This window comes from Verticillium dahliae, genomic scaffold (assembly GCF_000150675.1).
Source record: "Verticillium dahliae VdLs.17 supercont1.10 genomic scaffold, whole genome shotgun sequence".
Taxonomy (NCBI): Eukaryota; Fungi; Ascomycota; class Sordariomycetes; order Glomerellales; family Plectosphaerellaceae; genus Verticillium; species Verticillium dahliae.
Window position 1 is genome coordinate 336,834 of NW_009276922.1, and position 19,189 is coordinate 356,022.

At 54.4% G+C, this 19,189-nt stretch overlaps 6 protein-coding genes across 6 annotated transcripts; 5 read left to right on the forward strand and 1 right to left on the reverse strand.

Moving 5' to 3' along the window:
• Positions 1-743: 743 nt before the first annotated feature.
• VDAG_05398 (uncharacterized protein) lies at positions 744-1,983 on the reverse strand (the record flags this gene model as incomplete). Its single annotated transcript, XM_009652293.1, has 3 exons — positions 744-880; positions 947-1,088; positions 1,147-1,983. The coding sequence occupies 3 exons, from the start codon at positions 1,981-1,983 to the stop codon at positions 744-746; spliced, it is 1,116 nt and encodes a 371-aa protein (XP_009650588.1).
• Positions 1,984-3,316: 1,333 nt separating this feature from the next.
• On the forward strand, positions 3,317-5,135 carry VDAG_05399 (magnesium transporter ALR1; the record flags this gene model as incomplete). Its single annotated transcript, XM_009652294.1, has 3 exons — positions 3,317-4,407; positions 4,468-5,037; positions 5,099-5,135. 3 exons carry the CDS (start codon positions 3,317-3,319, stop codon positions 5,133-5,135), a joined length of 1,698 nt encoding a protein of 565 aa, XP_009650589.1.
• Positions 5,136-6,239: 1,104 nt separating this feature from the next.
• Positions 6,240-12,247, forward strand: VDAG_05400 (uncharacterized protein; the record flags this gene model as incomplete). Its single annotated transcript, XM_009652295.1, has 3 exons — positions 6,240-6,706; positions 6,782-12,122; positions 12,185-12,247. The coding sequence occupies 3 exons, from the start codon at positions 6,240-6,242 to the stop codon at positions 12,245-12,247; spliced, it is 5,871 nt and encodes a 1,956-aa protein (XP_009650590.1).
• Positions 12,248-12,852: 605 nt separating this feature from the next.
• On the forward strand, positions 12,853-13,253 carry VDAG_05401 (uncharacterized protein; the record flags this gene model as incomplete). Its single annotated transcript, XM_009652296.1, has 1 exon — positions 12,853-13,253. One exon carries the CDS (start codon positions 12,853-12,855, stop codon positions 13,024-13,026), a length of 174 nt encoding a protein of 57 aa, XP_009650591.1. The 3' UTR covers positions 13,027-13,253.
• Positions 13,254-13,854: 601 nt separating this feature from the next.
• Positions 13,855-15,835, forward strand: VDAG_05402 (pectate lyase; the record flags this gene model as incomplete). Its single annotated transcript, XM_009652297.1, has 7 exons — positions 13,855-14,129; positions 14,202-14,693; positions 14,774-14,943; positions 14,993-15,237; positions 15,295-15,437; positions 15,495-15,620; positions 15,673-15,835. The coding sequence occupies exons 2-7, from the start codon at positions 14,563-14,565 to the stop codon at positions 15,833-15,835; spliced, it is 978 nt and encodes a 325-aa protein (XP_009650592.1). The 5' UTR covers positions 13,855-14,129; positions 14,202-14,562.
• Positions 15,836-17,402: 1,567 nt separating this feature from the next.
• On the forward strand, positions 17,403-18,489 carry VDAG_05403 (uncharacterized protein; the record flags this gene model as incomplete). Its single annotated transcript, XM_009652298.1, has 3 exons — positions 17,403-17,509; positions 17,730-17,780; positions 18,213-18,489. The coding sequence occupies 3 exons, from the start codon at positions 17,403-17,405 to the stop codon at positions 18,487-18,489; spliced, it is 435 nt and encodes a 144-aa protein (XP_009650593.1).
• Between the last annotated feature and the right edge of the window lie 700 nt (positions 18,490-19,189).

Below are 19,189 nucleotides of genomic sequence, written 5' to 3' on the forward strand. Positions count from 1 at the left end.
ATGACTCTTCAGAATGCTCTGATTGACATGAAAGCAGGCCACCACTACCAAGACGGCCAAGCCCAAGACTGTCGCCAAGTGATCCTGGAGCACCCAAGCCTATGGGTCTGCCCCCCTGGGCTTTACCCCAAGGGCGTACCACAGCTATGTGTACAGAGCATGTGCTGGCGTGGAAAGCCTTTGGCTGTCATGTCTTTTCTCGCCCACCCCTCCCCTTTCGATCTTCTCATGACAGCGCGTTTGTTTCTTTGGCAGGATACCTCGACCCCGATTGATGTTACGGGCTGTTTGTTTGTTGTTTCTAGTACTTTGCGGCGCCAGGGTTAGCTGCTGAATGTTCATACACCATCTGTTCCAGCTGCAATGGCTTGTGTCATGACTTGCGTCTGTGATGTCAATGATGCGCATCTTTTTGAGCCTGGTTCATCCATCCGACATCTATAGCTAGGCTCTGGAGAACCACTGAGTATTGCTGGAGCTCCATCACTCTTGGATAACGCTTGCCAGAGGAGACTTTCGAGATCTGGCCCTACAGATGAGAAATCCCTTCCGAGGTATCGCACTGCCCGAGGAAGATAATTGCATTTCGCCGATCAGTCAATTATTGGTGGCTTACTGGGCGAGCCTTGAAGGATTCACCTTGTTACTCTTGAGCATTTCCTGCCTTCTAGAACTGTCGGAAAGCCGTTTGACCACCAGTCTACGACAGACCGCCATACCCACATACGTATTAGTCGGCGTCATTACTTTCGTGGTGTTCCTTTGATGTCGGGATAGTGGCGAATCTTTCCTTTGACGAGTTTTTCGGGATTGGTAACATAATCACGATCGAGCGTGTAGCCCTTCTTCTCCGACGATGCTCCATCGAGCAGGAGTGCAACTTTTCCAATGAAAGCTTGCACGTGTCAGCAACGTTTCTGAGCTGCTCTGGAATCTATACACGTACCATACGAGTCCGAATTCAAAGCTCCCTTGTCTTCGTCTTGGAAGAGAACGGACTCCCAGCCACCAGTTTCGGCCTCTGAGGCATCAGAGTCATCCTCGTCAGGGCTGTGGTCCTCATGGAGGTATTGCCAAGTATGCGTAAGCTGTAAGACGTCAGCTTTTTTGATCGTCTGATACTGGACGGAGCGATAGCAAACCCACTTCATGAAGGATAATGCAGGAAAGCACCTCAAAGTGGTCAATCCTGGCCCCCTTCTTGACCCTTCCCAGCTTGCGCATCTCCCCTATGGTAGCCGGCAGACGAATATCCGAGTTCCCATAGCTCCTGCCCCTCTCGAACGCGGCATCATAAATCGTGATGAGAGAGACGTCGCCATTGTCGACGGGGTCGGTGTACGAGATGCGATCGTGCGTCTCGAACGCCATCAGCTGGCCCTGCATACCGGGCGAGTTGCAGTTGATTTCGGACAACATATTATTGTCAAAGCTCCCGTAGCCCTCACCCTCCGGGTCCGCCGTCCAGTGGGCGCCGTTGTCACAGAAGAACCGCACATCGGCCTCGAGCTTGACTCTCGTCTCCGTCCAGTCGTTTCCGATGCTCGCCATCGTGTCTGCCATTGTCAGTTCTGCCTCGGCCGTCGCGGACTCCTCGGGATATGGAGTATTATACGTACTGAATACCACGTTGTAGACCGTGTCCTTGCCGTCGCCTCCGTACTTTTCCCTCCACTGCCAGCTGCGCTCGATGCCGCGCGACCGTGCCTTGTCGTCGTTGAAGATGTAGGCGTAGCTTCGCGCAAAGTCCCTGTCCCAGACGTTGGTGGACGTGATGCTCATGCGGTCCATGCGCTCGGATGCGCGTTTGCCCATCTGGAAGACTTCGTCGAAGACGCCGCCATCGCGGAGGCTCAGGGTTTTGCCGGGACCGGCGGGGTAGGCGAGGCAGGTGCGGTCTAGCCAGTAGGTGAAGGCGTGCGTGATCGTGGAGAAGGATAGCAGGAGGGACAAGAAGTTGAAGAGGGATTTGAAGTGCATCATGGTGCTAGTTCCGCTGATGCTGCGTGGGCGATTGCTTTGTGCTGCAATTACTGGTTCCAAGGCGCTGTATATCAGAGTTGTTGGTGAGGGTGTCAATGTCGAATAAGAATGAAGGAGTTATTCCTGTTATTCCAGTAGCTGGGGCACATATCCCGCAGCAGGTGAATTCGGTTTACGTTTAATTCTACGACCTGGCCTGCACGTATGTTCAAATTCCGTTCCCGATATTCACGGATTTCAGTCTGAACCCAGTGAATGAAGCTGTGCACAGACATGCACAGCAGTCAAGGGTCTCTCAAAGCTCTCATCTAGGTCATTCACAGTAATGAGCTCTCGACATGTGACAAATGTAGCATCTCCTAGATCGTGCACAGGCAAGACATCGAAACGCCGTCAAACCTAGAGTAGGTCTTGAAGTTGGAGATGTACTTTCTAGCCGATGATGCCCTCGAGAAACTGATGAATCGAAATTGGATCTTCATCAGGTTATGCAATATGAATCATCGAATAATGAGGGCTGATGATGGAGGCAGTTTGTGTTGTGCTTGGTCCATTGTATGGGGTGCTATCCCGGTTCCTGGTCTCGTCAGTGTTCAGTCGTCCTTGGAGATGGGGCCCTAAAGGAATTACATATCCAGCCAAGTTCAAACTTCAATTGAAACTCTTATCACCAAGGATATTTTCCTGAATTGCTATGCGGCCTTGACTTCTCTTGTGTTGATTCGTGCATCGTACCCAAGCAGACCTTGCAAGTGACATGCTTAAAAAGGCAGTCTATCGAGGCAAACCCACAAGAGACCAGAATTCGTGCTCAGTCCTCTTAGTACTTTAACCTAAGGCCTGTCCTGAATATCTTGTTCGCATAAACCGCCGTTGGCCTCCACGCGGAAGATGACCGATTCTCCCACTGAGATCAACGGGAGGGTCAAAAGGGGTGAGGGAGACCAATTAGAACCCCCCGCCACAACGGGGCTGTGCTAGTCTGCCTGCAATATTGGGCGCCAAGATCTGATCACCGTGCTTTCCCCTACATCTCGAATCTCGGTCATGGCCTTCATCGTCTCTCCTCTTTGTAGGTTCATTCATTCACCAAATTTTCGTTCCATCGATGCCGGCGCTCACAACGCGATTGAGCGCCTGCGCGCCTCATATGCCGGCGACACGACGCGACGACTTCCAGTCTGGGGAAGCAAACAGAACGTCCTGAGAGGCATTGAAGCTTAATCGACAAGCTTTGAGGCTTAATGCCCGACAATCTCATCACACCTACTCTTTTCGGCCATCAGGCATTCAATCCGCCACTTGTACATGGAAAGAAGTACAGACCAGCAACATGTCTGATGACGAAGACTACGCCTCGATCGGTCGATATGACCATCGAGCGCCCCGCTCAGACCGTGCCGGTTCGCCAGACTCTCGCTCAGATCGACAATCCCGGCGATGCCCCACGCCCAGCTCCGTGAAAGCTTTCGCCAATGCTCGGCAGCGTGGCCGGCTTTCGATCAGTTCCGAGACGCAAGGAACGGAGAGGCGCGACGATGCAAGACGCGGTAGTTACGTGGCATACGGTGCCAGTCTCCGTTCAGACGATGCTCGTAGCTCTCGGAGTTCTCGCAGCCGACCAGGTACTGTGGACTTTGACGACTCGGAAAGCCTGGCCAGCCTGGCAACGATCAGGTCCAGTGACAGTGATATATCACGACCAGCGCGCATGGCGCAGTCCAACCATGAGCTTTCCATAAACTTCAACGTTTTGGACGCCCTGATCGAGTTGGAGCAAAGTGAGCGTGCTGCCTCCCACGCTTTCGAAAGTTTCCAGTCCAGTGGCAGGGACACCAACCACTTCCCAATGATCACTTCGGATGGAGACTTTATGGAACTTCCTCCTCGACTTTCGCGCGACTCCAAGCAGGCGCATGGCATGACGGCGGCCCAGCAGCAGCCAAAGCCTATTCGCTTCAGTTTCTTCTCTTCGGCCTGGGAGTCAACGCTGCACGCTGCAGAATTCGGGGACCTGCTTCTTCCCGGCGAGGACGTCAGAAACTTGTTCCATGCTTCGCAGGAAACAGCCAATGGTGTTTGGTGGCTGCACCTCAACAACCCGACGCCAACAGAAGTCGTTGCCATCTCCAGCGCTTTCGGAATACATCCGCTCACCATCGAGGACATTAGCACGCAGGAGAGTCGCGAAAAGATTGAGCTTTTCCCGTCCTACTACTTCGCCTCCTTCAGATCCTTCCATGTCGTTGAGGAACCTGAAGGCATCGAGTTTGAGCCTTTCAGTATGTACCTCGTGGTGTTCCGCGAGGGCATCATCACCTTCAGCTTCGCACCGGAAACGCACGCGTCCAAAGTCCGTTTCAGGATCTCCCAATTGACTGAGCACGTCTCTCTCAGTAGTGACTGGATCTGCTACGCCCTGATGTAAGCCGGCTCGCTTGTTGTGCCAACTGCGTCGCCCCCGAGTTGCTAATGCAAAAGTAGTGACGACATTGTGGATTCTTTCCTCCCTGCCATTACGCAAATTGAGCGTGAGGCAGACAAAATCGAAGACGAAGTCTTCATCACAAGACCAGAGGACCATCAGGCGTTCCTTCAACGGATGAGTCGCTCACGAGCCAATCTCACAGGACTCATGCGACTCCTGGGCGGCAAGGTCGACGTCCTGCGCGCCTTTGTCAAGCGGTGTAACGAAAATTACAAGGTCACTCCTCGCATGGACATTGGCCTCTATCTTGGCGACATTCAGGACCACGTTGTTACCATGATCAACAGTCTCGTGCAGTTCGAAACGATCCTGTCTCGCTGCCGATCCAATTATCTGGCCCAACTGTCCATCGACAATGTTACGCAGGGGAATCGAACCAACGAATTTCTGAGCCGTATTACGGTCATAGCATCGGTTCTTGTACCTCTCAACTTGGTCTGCTTCCTGTTTGGAATGAATGTCCGGGTACCGTGGGGACAGGACGACAACCTGAATGCTTGGTTGGGCATCACGAGTGGAATTATCCTCTTTGTGCTCTTGTCTTTGCTGGTCGCCAAGCGACTGAAGTATATTTAAGGAACTTTTTTTTTAAGTTTGACCAAAATTCTTTCCAACATTACTTTCTAGCATTACTGGTGCTGTGATCAATATTGCTGTTCTGTAATCGACTGGCTTGACGTAGGACGATCTGGGCCGCTCCCTCACGGTTGCCCCATGTGTCCATGATAGCACCCGACTTGTAGAACTTGACCTGAGCTTCCTAGATAGCATACGAGGTCAGAATGCCTAAGCCAGCGTTTTCAGTGTACCAAGCCAGCTGATGGCAGGCCTTGATTACGACGCTCAATGGTGCCTGCGGCGAGCTGGAAGGGGATCGGAAGACGTCAGCCATGCGGAGGCGGATGCATCTTGGGCCCCCAAATCGATCTCATTGACGTCGTTGCTGTTAATAACACTCTCTCCCAGTTTCGAGTCAACCAGACGAATAGCCAACATCTTGATCCGTGGCATCTAGTAGATATCGGAGCTCAAGCATCCTTTGGCCCAGTACTTGTGATACCATCAAGACGAGCGTGTGCTTATTAAGACGAAGCAGCGCTAGGTCAAGAGTCAGCTGGTCAGGTGGGCCGTCTGTCCCTCACCGTTCACCGAGCCCAGCTCCCGAAGAATGGGGGCACAATTGGGCGAATGACGTGCCGGGAAGTGCCTAAACTGTGGCCGCGTCCCCAGTACCTAGGTACCTACCTACCTAGGTACGTAAGGTACCTAGGTGGGTATCAAGCTGGGAGCACCAGCACCAGCACCAGCAGTAGTGTGAGCAGCAGGAGCAACAGGAGCAGCAGGAGCAGCAGGAGCAGCAGCACCACCAGTGAGAGAGAGCAGTACCCTAGGCGAGCCAGACCAGGCTGCGGTGCTAGCATCATCACCTTACCAAGCTGCACTTTGCCTCGTCTGTCCACATAAAGACATTGGGCATTGGCACCCACCCCATCAATCGCTGCCTGACATTTCGAGAGCACCATCATTGCTCTTTTTGTTTCCTTCGATCCCCGAGGCAGTAGACATCCGGCAGCCGTTTCGGCCAATTGCTTCACCACGCGAACGACAGCCCCGAGCTTCCCTGCCGAATTTCGCCTCGACCACCACCTACCTGCCACCGTCGACCATCCTCCCTTGTGCGACCGACTCTCCATCGACCTACAATACCGCGCCGTGCTAAGTCCTCAACTTTATACTCGTCTGCGGTCGGCAGATTTCCGCAGCCATCATGGATGAGGCACCGGGTCCGCTGCCCACCAATGCGGCCATGACCCTGTCCGCTGCCTCGCATGCGCATCACCTCACGAGTCACTTCTCTTCTGTCGAGACCATTTCGCGCACCAACTCACCAGGCCCTCCCTATGCCAAGACGGATGAGGATGACACGAAGCGATATCGCCCCCGCACTTTCAGCTACTTCGACCACCTGCCGTTTCCCGTCGAGGAGGAGGGCGAGAGGGACGTCGCGCTGGCGGGCATCCTGAAAGAGCTATACATTGCCATCAAGGCCGAGGACTTCTCTCCTGGCGCTCTTCACTGGACGCGTGAGCTACAGGGATGGCTGAACCTCAAGTTTGAGATGACGAGAGAGCTTCGCGCCACTCTGGCCAAGCTGTACTACCACCTGTGTCTGGCTCCAGGTCTTGACCCCACCGCCGCCGACCGGTTCCTCAAGATGGTGGTGATTCTTACTAGGTAAGCTTGTGAAACAAGAACGCTCTGCCCTCAACCACTTTTCCTGACCAGTCTCTCTCTCTCTCTCCCGTGTAGGAAATTCCACTACCTGAAGCCTGTCGACGATCTCATTCTCGACTGGAGGCCGTTATGGCGCGAAGTCAAGGCTCTCGTTCTGCCGAGCGAGGTTCCAGCCCATCAGAGCAGCCGACGGAAATCGCATAAGCAGCTCTGGAAGCTGTGTCTGCATGCGCAAACATACTTCGACCCGAAAGACAGACGTGAAATGCTCGAGGAGTTCTTGCCCTATTTCAGCACGTCCGATCTGTCTGATGCCTACATCGTCATGGGCATGGTCAACGCCCTCCTTCCAACCACGGCCGCCCCCGAGTCCGAACCTTGTGCTCTGCCACAAGACTTCATGCCGACCGTCTTCCACCTGTGGTCCCTCGTCGCGCGATCTAAAACATTCGACGTTCACCTCATCGATCTGTCGTCTCGCCTCGCCAGGGATATGCTTCAGACCAAGCATGTGCCCTTCGGCGCGCACGGCATCTTCACCAGGGAGCAATCCGATGTCCTGTTCACAGCCGTCCTGCGGCTGACGGATATTCCGGTGGGCCAGGCCAATTCGCCCTATACCTCTCTCGACTACCAGGCTGGCCTGGGCATGTACTTGGAGAAGGATAAGAAGAAGTACCCAACCGCATACTTGATAGCCAGGTTTCTGATCTATTCACTATCACCCAAGTGCTTAGAGGAGGAGAGTTCCATCATCAGCAGTCTGGAGGGTCTGCTTGAGGCTGTGGATACCTTTTACCACCCCTCCAACGCGGGTTCCTGGACGACTTTCCTGGGCCAGTTCACTCTATACTTGACCGACATCTTTGTGTCGAGGTGGAACCGCGAGCAGAGCGAAGAGCTCGACATTCCCGCAGATCGCAAGATCAGTCCTGCGTTGAAACGCCGCTTTGTCCTGGCTCTTCGGGAGGTGACCTTCATGGGCCTGTTTTCCAAGAGCAGTCGGGTAGCCCACTATTATTACGCCGCTTTGCAGGGACTTTCGTATCTCGAGCCTGGTTTGATGCTGCCTGGAGCGCTACAACGGTTCTACCCCAGCTTGCAAGGTCTTGTGGAAGTTCACCGCACAACGTCCAGTCTCAACAGTCTGCAGATGATTGCCAACACAATGTCAAAGCAGAAGGGCTTCCGCTGCCACATCACTGCCCTCCTGGCGCTCTCGTTGCCGGGCATCGACGCGAACGATCTCGGAAAGACGCAACACACTCTGAACTTCATCCAGAGCGTAGCGTACAGCATTCCCATGGTGCCCCTTGTGAAAAAGGGCAGCGAGATACATGATACCAGGCTGGCAGAGGAGTGGGTGCAGGGTGAGATGGAACGCATGGAGCGTGAAGGCCAGCATGTTGAAATCGACTATGCGACTGAGCTCTCGGATGAGGTCGAAGCCGCAATCTTGAGGTCGTCCACGCTCGGCATGGGCGAGTTCGTGCTTGCGCTTCTGGGCAAGGTCTTTACGCTGCTCGAGAACCTGCCCGACGCTTCCCACCTGCGCGGTACCACACCAGAGGACAACGTCATCAACGCCTTGCCTGCCGCTCTGTCTCCGCTCTTCGCCTCTCTTTCGCCAGAGTTGTTTGACCTTGCGCTGGAGAAGCTCTCGTCGTTCGTGTCGACGCATGTTGTTCACCAGGCACGAGATGCAATGGCCTGGATCTTAAATGCTCTGTGCAAAGTCAACCCGGAAAAGACACTGAAGGTGTTCATTCCCATGCTCATCGCCAACATCCGCAACGAGATCGACTACAACCACGCTGCCTCGGACCGGAGCAGTGGCACAGATTATTTGCCGCGTGATCGTGCTCTCGTCTGGCACGTGAGCATGCTAGGTATGGTCGTTGTCCATGTCGGCGGCGAGGTCGTCAAGTACAAGCAGGAGTTGTATTCGATTGCGCAATACATGCAGGAAAAGTGTCGCGGACTTCCCACCATCCACATTTCGAACTACATCCACCACCTGCTACTTAACCTTACACACACCTACCCCCTCGACAATGCGCTATACGAGCCCAGCGTGCTCAAGCGGGGACTTGACGTTGACGACTGGGGCAAGACTACCAAGCCCGCAGATCTATCGATCCAGTGGCACCGGCCGTCTCCCCAGGAGATCGAGTTTGCTGTAGAGCTTTTCGATGCCCAGACCAAAGGTGCCGCGGAGAAGCTCGATTTACTCATGACCGACAACTCCCCTGTGCCGAGGAAAGGCAAGAACAAGGAGTGGTCCGACGAAGTGTCGAGACTTCTATCTCAGATCCGACTCGTGATCTCCGGCATGGCCACGCTCTTTGATCCCAAGCGCGCCTCCGGGGGCCTGAATGGTGCGGTGGGCTCATCTGCCGGAGCGGATATCGAAGGCGATGTTCCCATGGAGGATGACAGTGACGATCCTCTTGCGGAAGCTGCCGAAGATGAAGAGACTCGACCTCAGTACCGCTACCAAGCCGGATACCTGCTGTCGTCTGACGACCCGGCCTATCGGAAAATACATGACCTGAGGGAAGATCTCGGGCGCCTTCTATCCAGAACACATCACTTCCTGAACACAAGCGTGGAAGATGACGTGCCTTGTTTTACCGCTCTATATGCTGCGTACCGGACCTGGATCACTGACGTCGGCATCGAGCGCTCAGCCCACCCCCTCGAGAGGCACCTCCGCCTCTACAAGTCGGACATTGCTGCCTTCAAGATTAGTGGACTTCGAAAGATTTACCCCCGACCTCTGCTCATCAAGAGAGCCGATGCCTACCAGCTCCTGCGAGTCAAACACAATGCCTCGGCAAGGCAAAAGAGCGAATTAGACAAACGTCTGCTGCTGGATCTGGCCGAGTCTTGCACGTCGCTATATGCCGACGTGCGACGAGTGGCGCAGAGCTCACTTGAGTCGTCCCTCAAGGCCCTGATTGGCGGTCGCCCCATGGTCATTCCAATCATCATGGAGAAGCTTCGCACATCCATCGAAGCTGTGGACCACGACCGCATCAAGGGCGCTCTTTACACTCTCTTCTTCACGAGCTTGTTGAAAACACTCGTGAAGGATTGGCGCTTCGCTCCCGACGCATTGCGCTTGTACATGAAGGCCGGTAATATTGACAAGCCGAGTATTCAGAACCTGGTGGCCGGGGCTGTTTACCAAATGTTTGACTTTGGCAAGCCCTTCGAGCGCATGATCATTGTGAACAGCGACCTTGTCGACCAGATCAAACCTCCGTCTGATTGCGCATCAGCGATTGATTCTCGCCACAGCTTTATCGTCAGCCGCCGAGCTCGCGTCGAGAAGAAGAAGGCTGCCCTTGGCCTGGAGCTCACGGAATGGTCCAAGGGGGCGCACTGGAAGATTGCGGGCCGATGCGTCATCTTCGCCATCAACCTTTCCCTGCGGTTTAACACACTGGCACCTGCCGAGCTCGTCGACCTTATCGCCAAGGGGGCAAACGACACGCACCCGGGCCTCAGGATGCACTACATCTCGGCACTGACGACTCTGTTCGAAGCCATCGACATGCGCGCTGCATACGACCACAAGTACGAGAACTACCTGCTGGAGAAAGAAAAGGACCGCAACAAGGTCATCGTACCGGTTCCGCAAGGAGACGCCGAGTTCACGGAGAGGTTTCTGTCTTCGTTCTCGAAGCCTGAGACTCCAGAGTACATGGTAAACACGGACCATCCAGGATGGCTGGTTTGGGGCAAGCAATTTGTCGCATATCGAGCCAAGCCCATGCCTTTCACAGCTTACGATGAGGTCGAGACTGCTGTGCGGCAGCAGATTGGTGCAATCATCAACAAAGAATGGATGAGGACGTGCTTTGAGTACCTCAAACAAGAGCCTCGGGACACGAGCGCAGACCGCTTCCGAATGACAAACGTCTTCATGCTTATGCACGTGTTCGATTTGATGCACTATGAAGGCACCACCGTCACGCTCGCAGACGTCGAAGAGCTCACCAAGGAGACGTATGGTGACGGAAGTGATAAGCACCAGCACCGCGCCACTGCTGAAATCCTGGGTGCTCTGTTGACAGGGTCCTCCGACGACCCGCCTGATTTCCGCCAGAAGGTCTGGGCCTTTGCAGCGCCGATGCTGTTGAAGATTATCGGCGAAGATCTGACGCCTGAGAATCTCATGTACTGGCTGACCTGCCTGCATCTTATCATGGGCTCAAAGGACCCTAGAAGATCTCAGGAGATCATCGAGCATCTCGTCTCCTTCCGTCTCGACATGTCATCCAATGCGGCGTTCAAAGAGGCGTCCAAGATTCAGCTGCTTGAGTCGGCTGTTTCCGATCTTGGCTGGCACTTCCGCCATGAGAAGCCGATTCTCGAGGACTTCCTCGCTCACCTCGATCATCCTTACAAAACTGTGCGGGAGGCCATGGGCCGCGTTATCGCAAGCATATATCGCACACGGTACCATGAATCGTACGAGACCGTTGAAAAACTACTAGCGGCCAACAAGGAAGCGTCCTCGATCGGCATTCGTCCGTACCAGCCCACTGAAGACTTTACAGCTACGATCCTGGAGGTCTTCGAGCGCATCGAGAAGTGGCGGCATGAACGAACGCCCGGTCAAAACACGCCATCCTCCTACACTGCTGGTTCGAAGACGGTGCTCACGTGGCTCGACTCGGCGCTGTCGCAACAGGACTGCACGCAACTGGTTCAGTTCTTCCCGCAGCCTTTCATGGAACAGCTGCTGCACATGATGGACGTCAAGGAAGACCCCGAGCTTATGAAGCTTGCATACCATGTGTATCGTCACCTGCCAAACATCCCCTTCCGTGCTGGGGAGGACGATAGTTTTATCGATGCATTAATTCGCATTGGCAGGACGTCGCCCAGTTGGCATCAACGCCTGCGTGCTCTCGTCAACATGCAGGTCATTTACTTCCGACGCTTGTTCCTCACCAACAAGGACCAGAGAGGTAGGCTATTCGATGCCGTGAGCAACATGTTGGCGGACCAGCAATTGGAAGTGAGGACCTGCGCGTCAAACACGCTGGCCGGCTTGGTCCGCTGCTCGCCCCAGCGCATTCGTGGTCCAACCATCAAGCTACTCAAGAGCCGCTTCGAGTCCCAGCTCCGGACGAATCCGATGCCGAAGAAGAAGTTGCCTGGCACCGAGACGCCAATTGACTCGCACAAGCAAGTTACCCGTCGCCATGCCGCTGTGCTTGGTCTCGGTGCCCTGGTGGAAGCGTTCCCGTACGCTACACCACCGCCCACGTGGATGCCAGAGGTGCTAGCCACACTTGCGAATGGAGCAGCTAGCGACCCTGGCGTCGTGGGCAAGGCTACCAAATCGATCCTCTCGGACTTCAAGAAGACAAGGCAAGATAGCTGGAGTGTAGACAAGAAGGTAAGCGACAACACTCTGGACCGCCTTGACCGTAGGCGCTCGACTAACAATACTTTCCCTAGTACTTTACGGAGGAGCAACTAGATGCCCTGGAGGGGGTTCTTTGGAAGAGTTACTTCGCATAGGGAATGCGCGAGCGTATCAAATTGGAGAGGTATTCTTGCCCAGCAGGGCATGACCGAGGCATGTAGGAATGGGACGCATGCAACGGAGTCCTTCTGTAGACAAGGGACATGGTTCGTACAGTTATTGCATTGCAGGATTGTTATTAGGCATGATACCGCGGCAGCTGAATTGTGTAACCGTTAATAGACCTTGAGCCTTTCCACCAAGTGCTGCGGGTGATGTCTAGTGACATGGGGCTGACGATGGCTTTCGGAGATGCTCTGTCTTTCCTTGTCCCTCCCTTCCTCTCCAGTCCAGCCGCCGACTCCACGTACCCCGAGTTGGTCTACGAGCCTATTTCCGTCCACCATCCTTTGCCGCGCCACCACTCTCGTACGGCGGCGGCGCCTCCCGCGGATCGTGCACCCTATTCAGCTCATCCGAAGTATCCGCCAGCTCAGCCCTCCCGCCATTTCCTCGTCGCTGAACGACCCATCCACCGTCGACTTGGGCCTGCTCGGGGTCCGCTCCCGCTGCTCCTTCGTGTCGATGGAAACGGTCGGGGCTCCGCGGTCGCGGCACAGGTCGGCAGGGCCAACAGCAGCACCAGATCGAACCGATGACGATGAGTACGACGCCGATTGCGATGCCGACGCCGACGGCGATGCGCTCGCCTTTGTCGAGGCGGGAGAGGAGGCCGGGTTCGTCGTCGCGGGGGAGGAGTTGTGTGTTGGTTTTGGAGGCTGCGGAGAGGGAGGAGTTCAGGAGGAGGGCAAGGATTGCAAAGGTTCTTTGGTAGATTGGATGAGGCATTGTGTCTTTGCTGGTCATATGCGATATGATGATTCTGTCTTCGTCTTGGTCGGCGGTTTGGGTTTTTTGATGAGAACAAGGACACAATCGCGAGACATTGACCACTGGCAGACTTGCACTACATATACATCGCCCGGCGGCGCAGGGGCATCTTCTTGACATCGCGATCCCTCGATCAACATCATGTTCGATTGGAACACAATCCTTCTCAACACTATCATCGCAAAGTTGTTCCAAATCGTGACGACAATGCTGGGCGGCGCAGCCAATGGTCGCCCCAAACGCCTTCCGCATTAGGAACCATTGCGCGCCGGGCTAGGTTCGCTTGGCTCGCCCGATGGTCATCGTGCATGTCAGCTCTGGCTGGCCTTGGTTGGTGGGCTCAGCCCTAGCAGGAGGATTTTACCCCGTGATCTGGCCCTGAGGTCATGCCGAGGAAGCTTTGCTTTTGCTTGTCTGCTTGCTTATGTACACGCAGCTGGAACGCGTCTCCCACTTGCAGTTTGAGGGTCTTCGCCGACGAATCCATGTCGCCAACGGTCCCCCGCATCTGTGGCCAGGCTTGCCAGGTTGATTGCTGCCGCCCAGCTTTGGTGGACTTCCCCTGGAAATCATGCTAGGATGTATGTCGAGTATTGTGCATCAAGCTCAGAAAGCTTAGGTCATTTGCTGATTGGAATCGGGTGTTTTCAGGCTTCGGTGGTAATCCTTCAACAACAGTTTCATATGATTTCCCGAATCCATTCCTCATTCACGGTCGACAAGCAAGTCTCTGTGTACTGGAGGGGACCTACATGGCAAGGTGAGGAAGGTCGACTCGCGATTACGAGCCCTACTTGCCGAGTGCCGAAATCAGACGCGACTGCAGGCTACTTCTACCCACGATATGGCGAGGTTTTAAGCATGCTTGCAAGCTTAAGAACATGAAGCTACACTTATCGTGGAAACAAGATCTCCCGATCGTTCCCGTCCCTGACGGCACTGGTGCGGCACTGCAGGTTCCGTTACCCCAAGCGGGCTGCCATGTATGACCCCGGATACTTGGCAAATCACATCACGAATCGCAGCATGCGTCGGGAAGATCTTCAGGCATGTACCCCAGATAATCATCCACCAACAGAATGATTCTCCGCCCAGGTCTTCGCTGACACGGCGGAAAAGTGTCTGTCATATCAGGAAGCAGTGAAATCGACCCCGTGGGGTGCTGTCGTCCCATGATTCTCGGTGTCGATCATGGCCTATCATGGCCTTGGTGGATTGTTTCATACCATTTATTAAGGACCTCCCCTACCAGAGCGATCACTGTACATGGCACGCCAATGTCCTATTGGGGGGATTACTTCCTTGTGTAGCCCACCTTGGGCTGGCTGCCCGCAGTGTATCGGATATAGAGACCAAGAGACTGAAGAGGTACAAAAGGAGGGTCAGTGCCGGGAAGATGGAACTGATGAAAGTTGAAACGCAAGCTGCTTGAGCCTTCAACTGTACATATTACGCTTTTGGATCGCCTTTCGCTCTCATCATGAAATTTACCGGCCTTGCTTCGTTCGCCTTATTGGCAACTCTGGTATCGGCGTCGCCGGCGCAGGTCCTCTCAAAGAGGGCATCGGTCCAGGATGCCTGCAACATTGGCTACTGCACACAGAATGGCGGGTATGTGGGAATCCTCTACTCCTAGCTGCTATGGTGTTGTCTGTCTGTCTGTCTGTTGTGATAGCACTAATATAATGCAGCACCAAGGGTGGCGCGGGCGGTACAACAACGACCGTCACTACTCTGGCTGCTCTGACAGCAGCCGCCGTCGCCGAGGGTCCCGCCATTATCATCGTCTCCGGCAAGATTACTGGCGCCGCCAAGGTGCAGGTTGGTTCTGACAAGACTATCATCGGCGCCCGTGGCAGCTGTAAGTGCCCTGCAAGTCCGAACATAGCCGCAGCGCCTGACAGTAGCAGCTCTCGAGGGCATCGGCCTGACCATTCTGGGAAGGAAGAACGTCATCATTCGCAACATGGCTATTAGCAAGGTCGAAAACGCCTACGGCGACGCAATTACCATTCAACTGTCCAAGAATGTCTGGGTCGACCACTGCGACCTTTCGGCGACACGCTCCGGCGACAAAGACTTTTACGACGGTCTCACAGATCTGTCCCACGCTGCTGACTGGGTCACGATTTCGAACACATACTTCCACGACCACGTAAGTTATCTTGACGTCTCTGTTTCATCACGTGCGGCTTGCTAACACACCTTCAAGTCCAAGGGGTCGCTCGTTGGCCACTCCGATAACAACGCCGCAGAGGACAAGGGGACCCTGCACGTAACATATGCCAACAACCACTGGTACAACATTCGCAGCCGTGGTCCTCTCCTCCGATTTGGCGTTGCCCACATTTACAAGTATGCGGAAGCCTATGTACGGCTCTCGGTATTAACAAAGGCTGACCAAGCTTATAGCACTTACTTCGACACCATGGACACAGGCCTGAACTCCCGCATGGGCGCCCAGGCTCTCATCCAGAGCAGCTATTTCGAGAACGTCGGCACCAAGGCCATCTTCTCCGAATCAAGCAAAGAGATTGGGTAAGCCTCCCAGTTCGGCTCATCTATAACACGTTTCTGACAGTATGCACAGATATGTTGTTGCCCAGGATGTCGTTCTCACCGGCAAGAGCCAGAACCAGGCCCAGGTCGGCACCTTGACGGCAAGCAGCCCGCCCTACTCGTACAAGCTTGTGGGATCTGCCAACGTCAAAGCTGCCGTTGTCGGCGTGGCTGGCCAGACGCTGACCTTCTGAGCGTGAAATGGGACAAGACAAATGATTCACGAGATATGAGCACTCTTCAGAGATACAGCCGGACTTGAGGCGGCGCGAACGGCCCGTAGCCATCAAGGCATCAAAGGAATGAAAGATTCGCCCTTGAATTCGATACAGTGAAGTGACATGTACTTGAATCAGCCAAACTTTACGCAAGCATCATCCTCTTCGGCCGCTCCAGCCAGTATGCCCAGAAGATTCCTAATCGCCATGTGACGCTCTCAATTAAGAAGGATCCAGTGTCTGAAATACCCCAACGGTTTCGGACATGGTTAAAGGTCCAACTGATGAGATGTATTGAAAATCTGTAGCAGCTGTTGCTACAGAGGTCGGGCTAGGTCGTTCAAAACTCGTGGCTTTAATGGCCGTTTCAGATGTCCATGGCGGTTCCTTACCATCCTCACACGCCGTCGTCGCTCGAGTATCTTTGGAAACGTCAGCGTCGCAAGCGTATATATCCCCAGGTCTGGCTTTGTGGCCATTCTGGCGTGGAGCAGCTAGCGAGTGACTTGGACTCTTCGACGGCTTGACTACCCTCCAGAATGTCTACCATGTCTTCCTCCTCGACAACCATATGAGACAGAATGTGGGCTAGCATGATATGAATCGTACGGACGACGGTATGGATATCTTCTTGCAAACGGACGAAATAGGGAAAGGTGTCCAGCACTGGCCGGTGACAGCCTCCCCTCGACAGTGAGAGCGGCGGCAAGGGCCTGCTGGCCGCGGAGATTGCCAAAGAGGAACTTGGCGCGCTCTCGTTTTGCTTCCGTATTCGCCCCACAGGTTGCCTGTCACGGTCGTTCGCCTTTGCGTCACCAAAATGGCAAGTATCTGGTCCAATGGGGATTGAGACTGTAGGGTCACTGTGAGGCTGAGTTCTGAAATCTTATCGACAACTAGGTGGTCATCGCACAGAACTGTCATGAGGTGGCGTTTGAAATATTGGAACAGCTCAGAATGGTGGAAGCGATAAAGGACGTCGCTTCTAGGGTGGACAATCAGACTGCAAGGGGCCTACCGCCGGATACTTCGGGAGCAGAGCTAGCGAGAGGTCTGAATCGCCCCTGGCGAAGGGAGAGACGATGTCTCAGGCGTCCACGAGTTCTTCCCACCGACATCCGCGACGACACAGTAAGACGCGGCACTTTCAATCCCCTCATTCGGCGAATGGGCTGATTGTGGATGGCTGGGGGTCAGTGTCGGCCGGGGCTCCTCAGGACGAGACCGGCAGGGCAAGACCGCCAAGAGTGCGAGGTATGAGCATGGCCGCCCGTTACACACGCAATTTCTGCAACGTGGGAGGCGCTAGTTGCACGTCGCGCGGTGTTGCTTGCGTTCGGAGCACCCGGACCTCCATTTAGTGAGGTCGCCAATGATATTTGATCGAAGTTATGACAGGCATTCCAGCTTGGAGCCACAACAAGGGGAGAGCACGAAGTTGCTGTAGATTTGTCGCACATGAAAATTCAAAGACGGTCGCTGGGCGGCGTTTTCATTGGTTTACCAATAATGACCGTCGATATCCAACTATCACGTCTTCCATATGGCGCCGAGGAGGAAGGCCAATCAAGCCGGCATATTTGCGACGGGTGTTCGAGGGATCATTCGGCGCCATTCTTCTGCACGGCACAATGAGGGCTTGTGTGCAATGTATGCATCGACAGTAGTGTTCTCATCAATTTCACCTTCTGCAACTGCATTCTGGAGACGGTCGACACCCCGGGACCGTGGTGAAGTTGAATTGAGTGGCAAATCCATACTTGGGGCACAACCTTCAACCGTTTACATGCGATGGTGACACTAGCCATGATAATGAGTGGAAGCATACAAGACGCCCAAATCAAGACTTGCTACATACAGAGCTCTTCAGGTCTGTTGCCACCCAGCCTCCCATGATCAAGCTCGCCAAGAATAGCCACAGGTGCGCTTTTCGGCCTCAGCAACTTACTGAGCGGCAATTATGCCCGTTTACTCCATCCAGAGACATATCCTCTCTTAGAGAAGAAGTCCTTCTAGTCTCAGGGGCTGTCTGGGCAAGAAGTTAGATCTTGAGTACTCAAATCATGGGCCAGCAGCAATCTGACTTACAGCACGCAATTTGGGTGAGGCCAGCCAGGCTGACGGCGACATTCAGGTTTTGCAGCCCGATCTGTCTTCTGTCTTGAGCTAGTTGTCGATGCTGTCGAGATCTTTTCTTCAGGTTCGGATCGCTTGTGATATACTTATGCGCAATGCCGGCATCACGGCGACGCCGTAGGGTCTCACAAAAGCAGGCTATGGGCTGTAGTTCGGAAGAAATCATATGTATCCCGCGTTATTCACCACTCACTCACCTAACCGCGGTCTCGAAAAGAACGGCCCAGGCCCGGCCTAGCAGTTCTCAGCGCGTCATCTCACCCGTGTCCGATGCTCATCGACATGCTGGCAACTCAAATATTGGCACTGCCTCTTTGAAGACTACAAGCGAGATTCCAAGCGTCCTGGGCTACAGCAACAGGAGCAAGCTCGCCAGAATTCTCTCCCAAGGCCATCTAGCCGAGAACCGCCCCGTTCTCATGGTAGTCGCCATCCAACCAGACGTTGCTTTCACGAATCTGACGGAGGGTTCTTCCCGTTGGTTCGCCGGATAGGGAACGTCGTCAAACTAGTGATACCAGCACCACACCAGTGTAAGGGGTGAGAAACCATCTTCTGGCATCGGTTACAGCAAAGAGGCTAAGGAGTGGAGAGCACTTCAAGTCACTTGACTGGAGCAGCCTGCTGATCGAGACGATGAGCTTACGGCGAGGCTCCGAGAGTGGACGGGAAACGAGCTGCAGCGGTACGTTTCCGGAGAAAATGAGTCGTGATCAGAGTTACTTCGCGCTTATATCGGGGGGTAACACGACTCGTGCAGGATTAGGACGGGTATCTCGCTCGCTTAAGTCTCGCCTAAACGGGCAGATTTGCTGCTATCAAGTCAAGGTTTGCTCCACTATCACTGGGGAAATACGTGGACTGGCATGGAGGAACCCGGTAGTACGGCTTGGGCCTCCCAAAGGACTTGGAACCATTTGCTAAGTGCAGGCGGCGTGACGTATTTACATGTCTCTGGCGTTGTTGTGACTGGACCCAGAGATGAGGACAGGCACGATTCTGCCCAGTCACGCCATTTATGCAAGACAGCGAGAGCCGCGGAACCACGCACTCGTCTTAAGCTCGGGAGAGGCGCTGTCACCCGCGTGCTGCCCCCCTGAGGCGTTGGTAGGCGGGCGAAACGTGCGGCCACGGAGTGAGGTCCGTCGCCCTAACCAGAGACAGCAAAGCCTAGTTCGCCAGGAACGTCGGGGA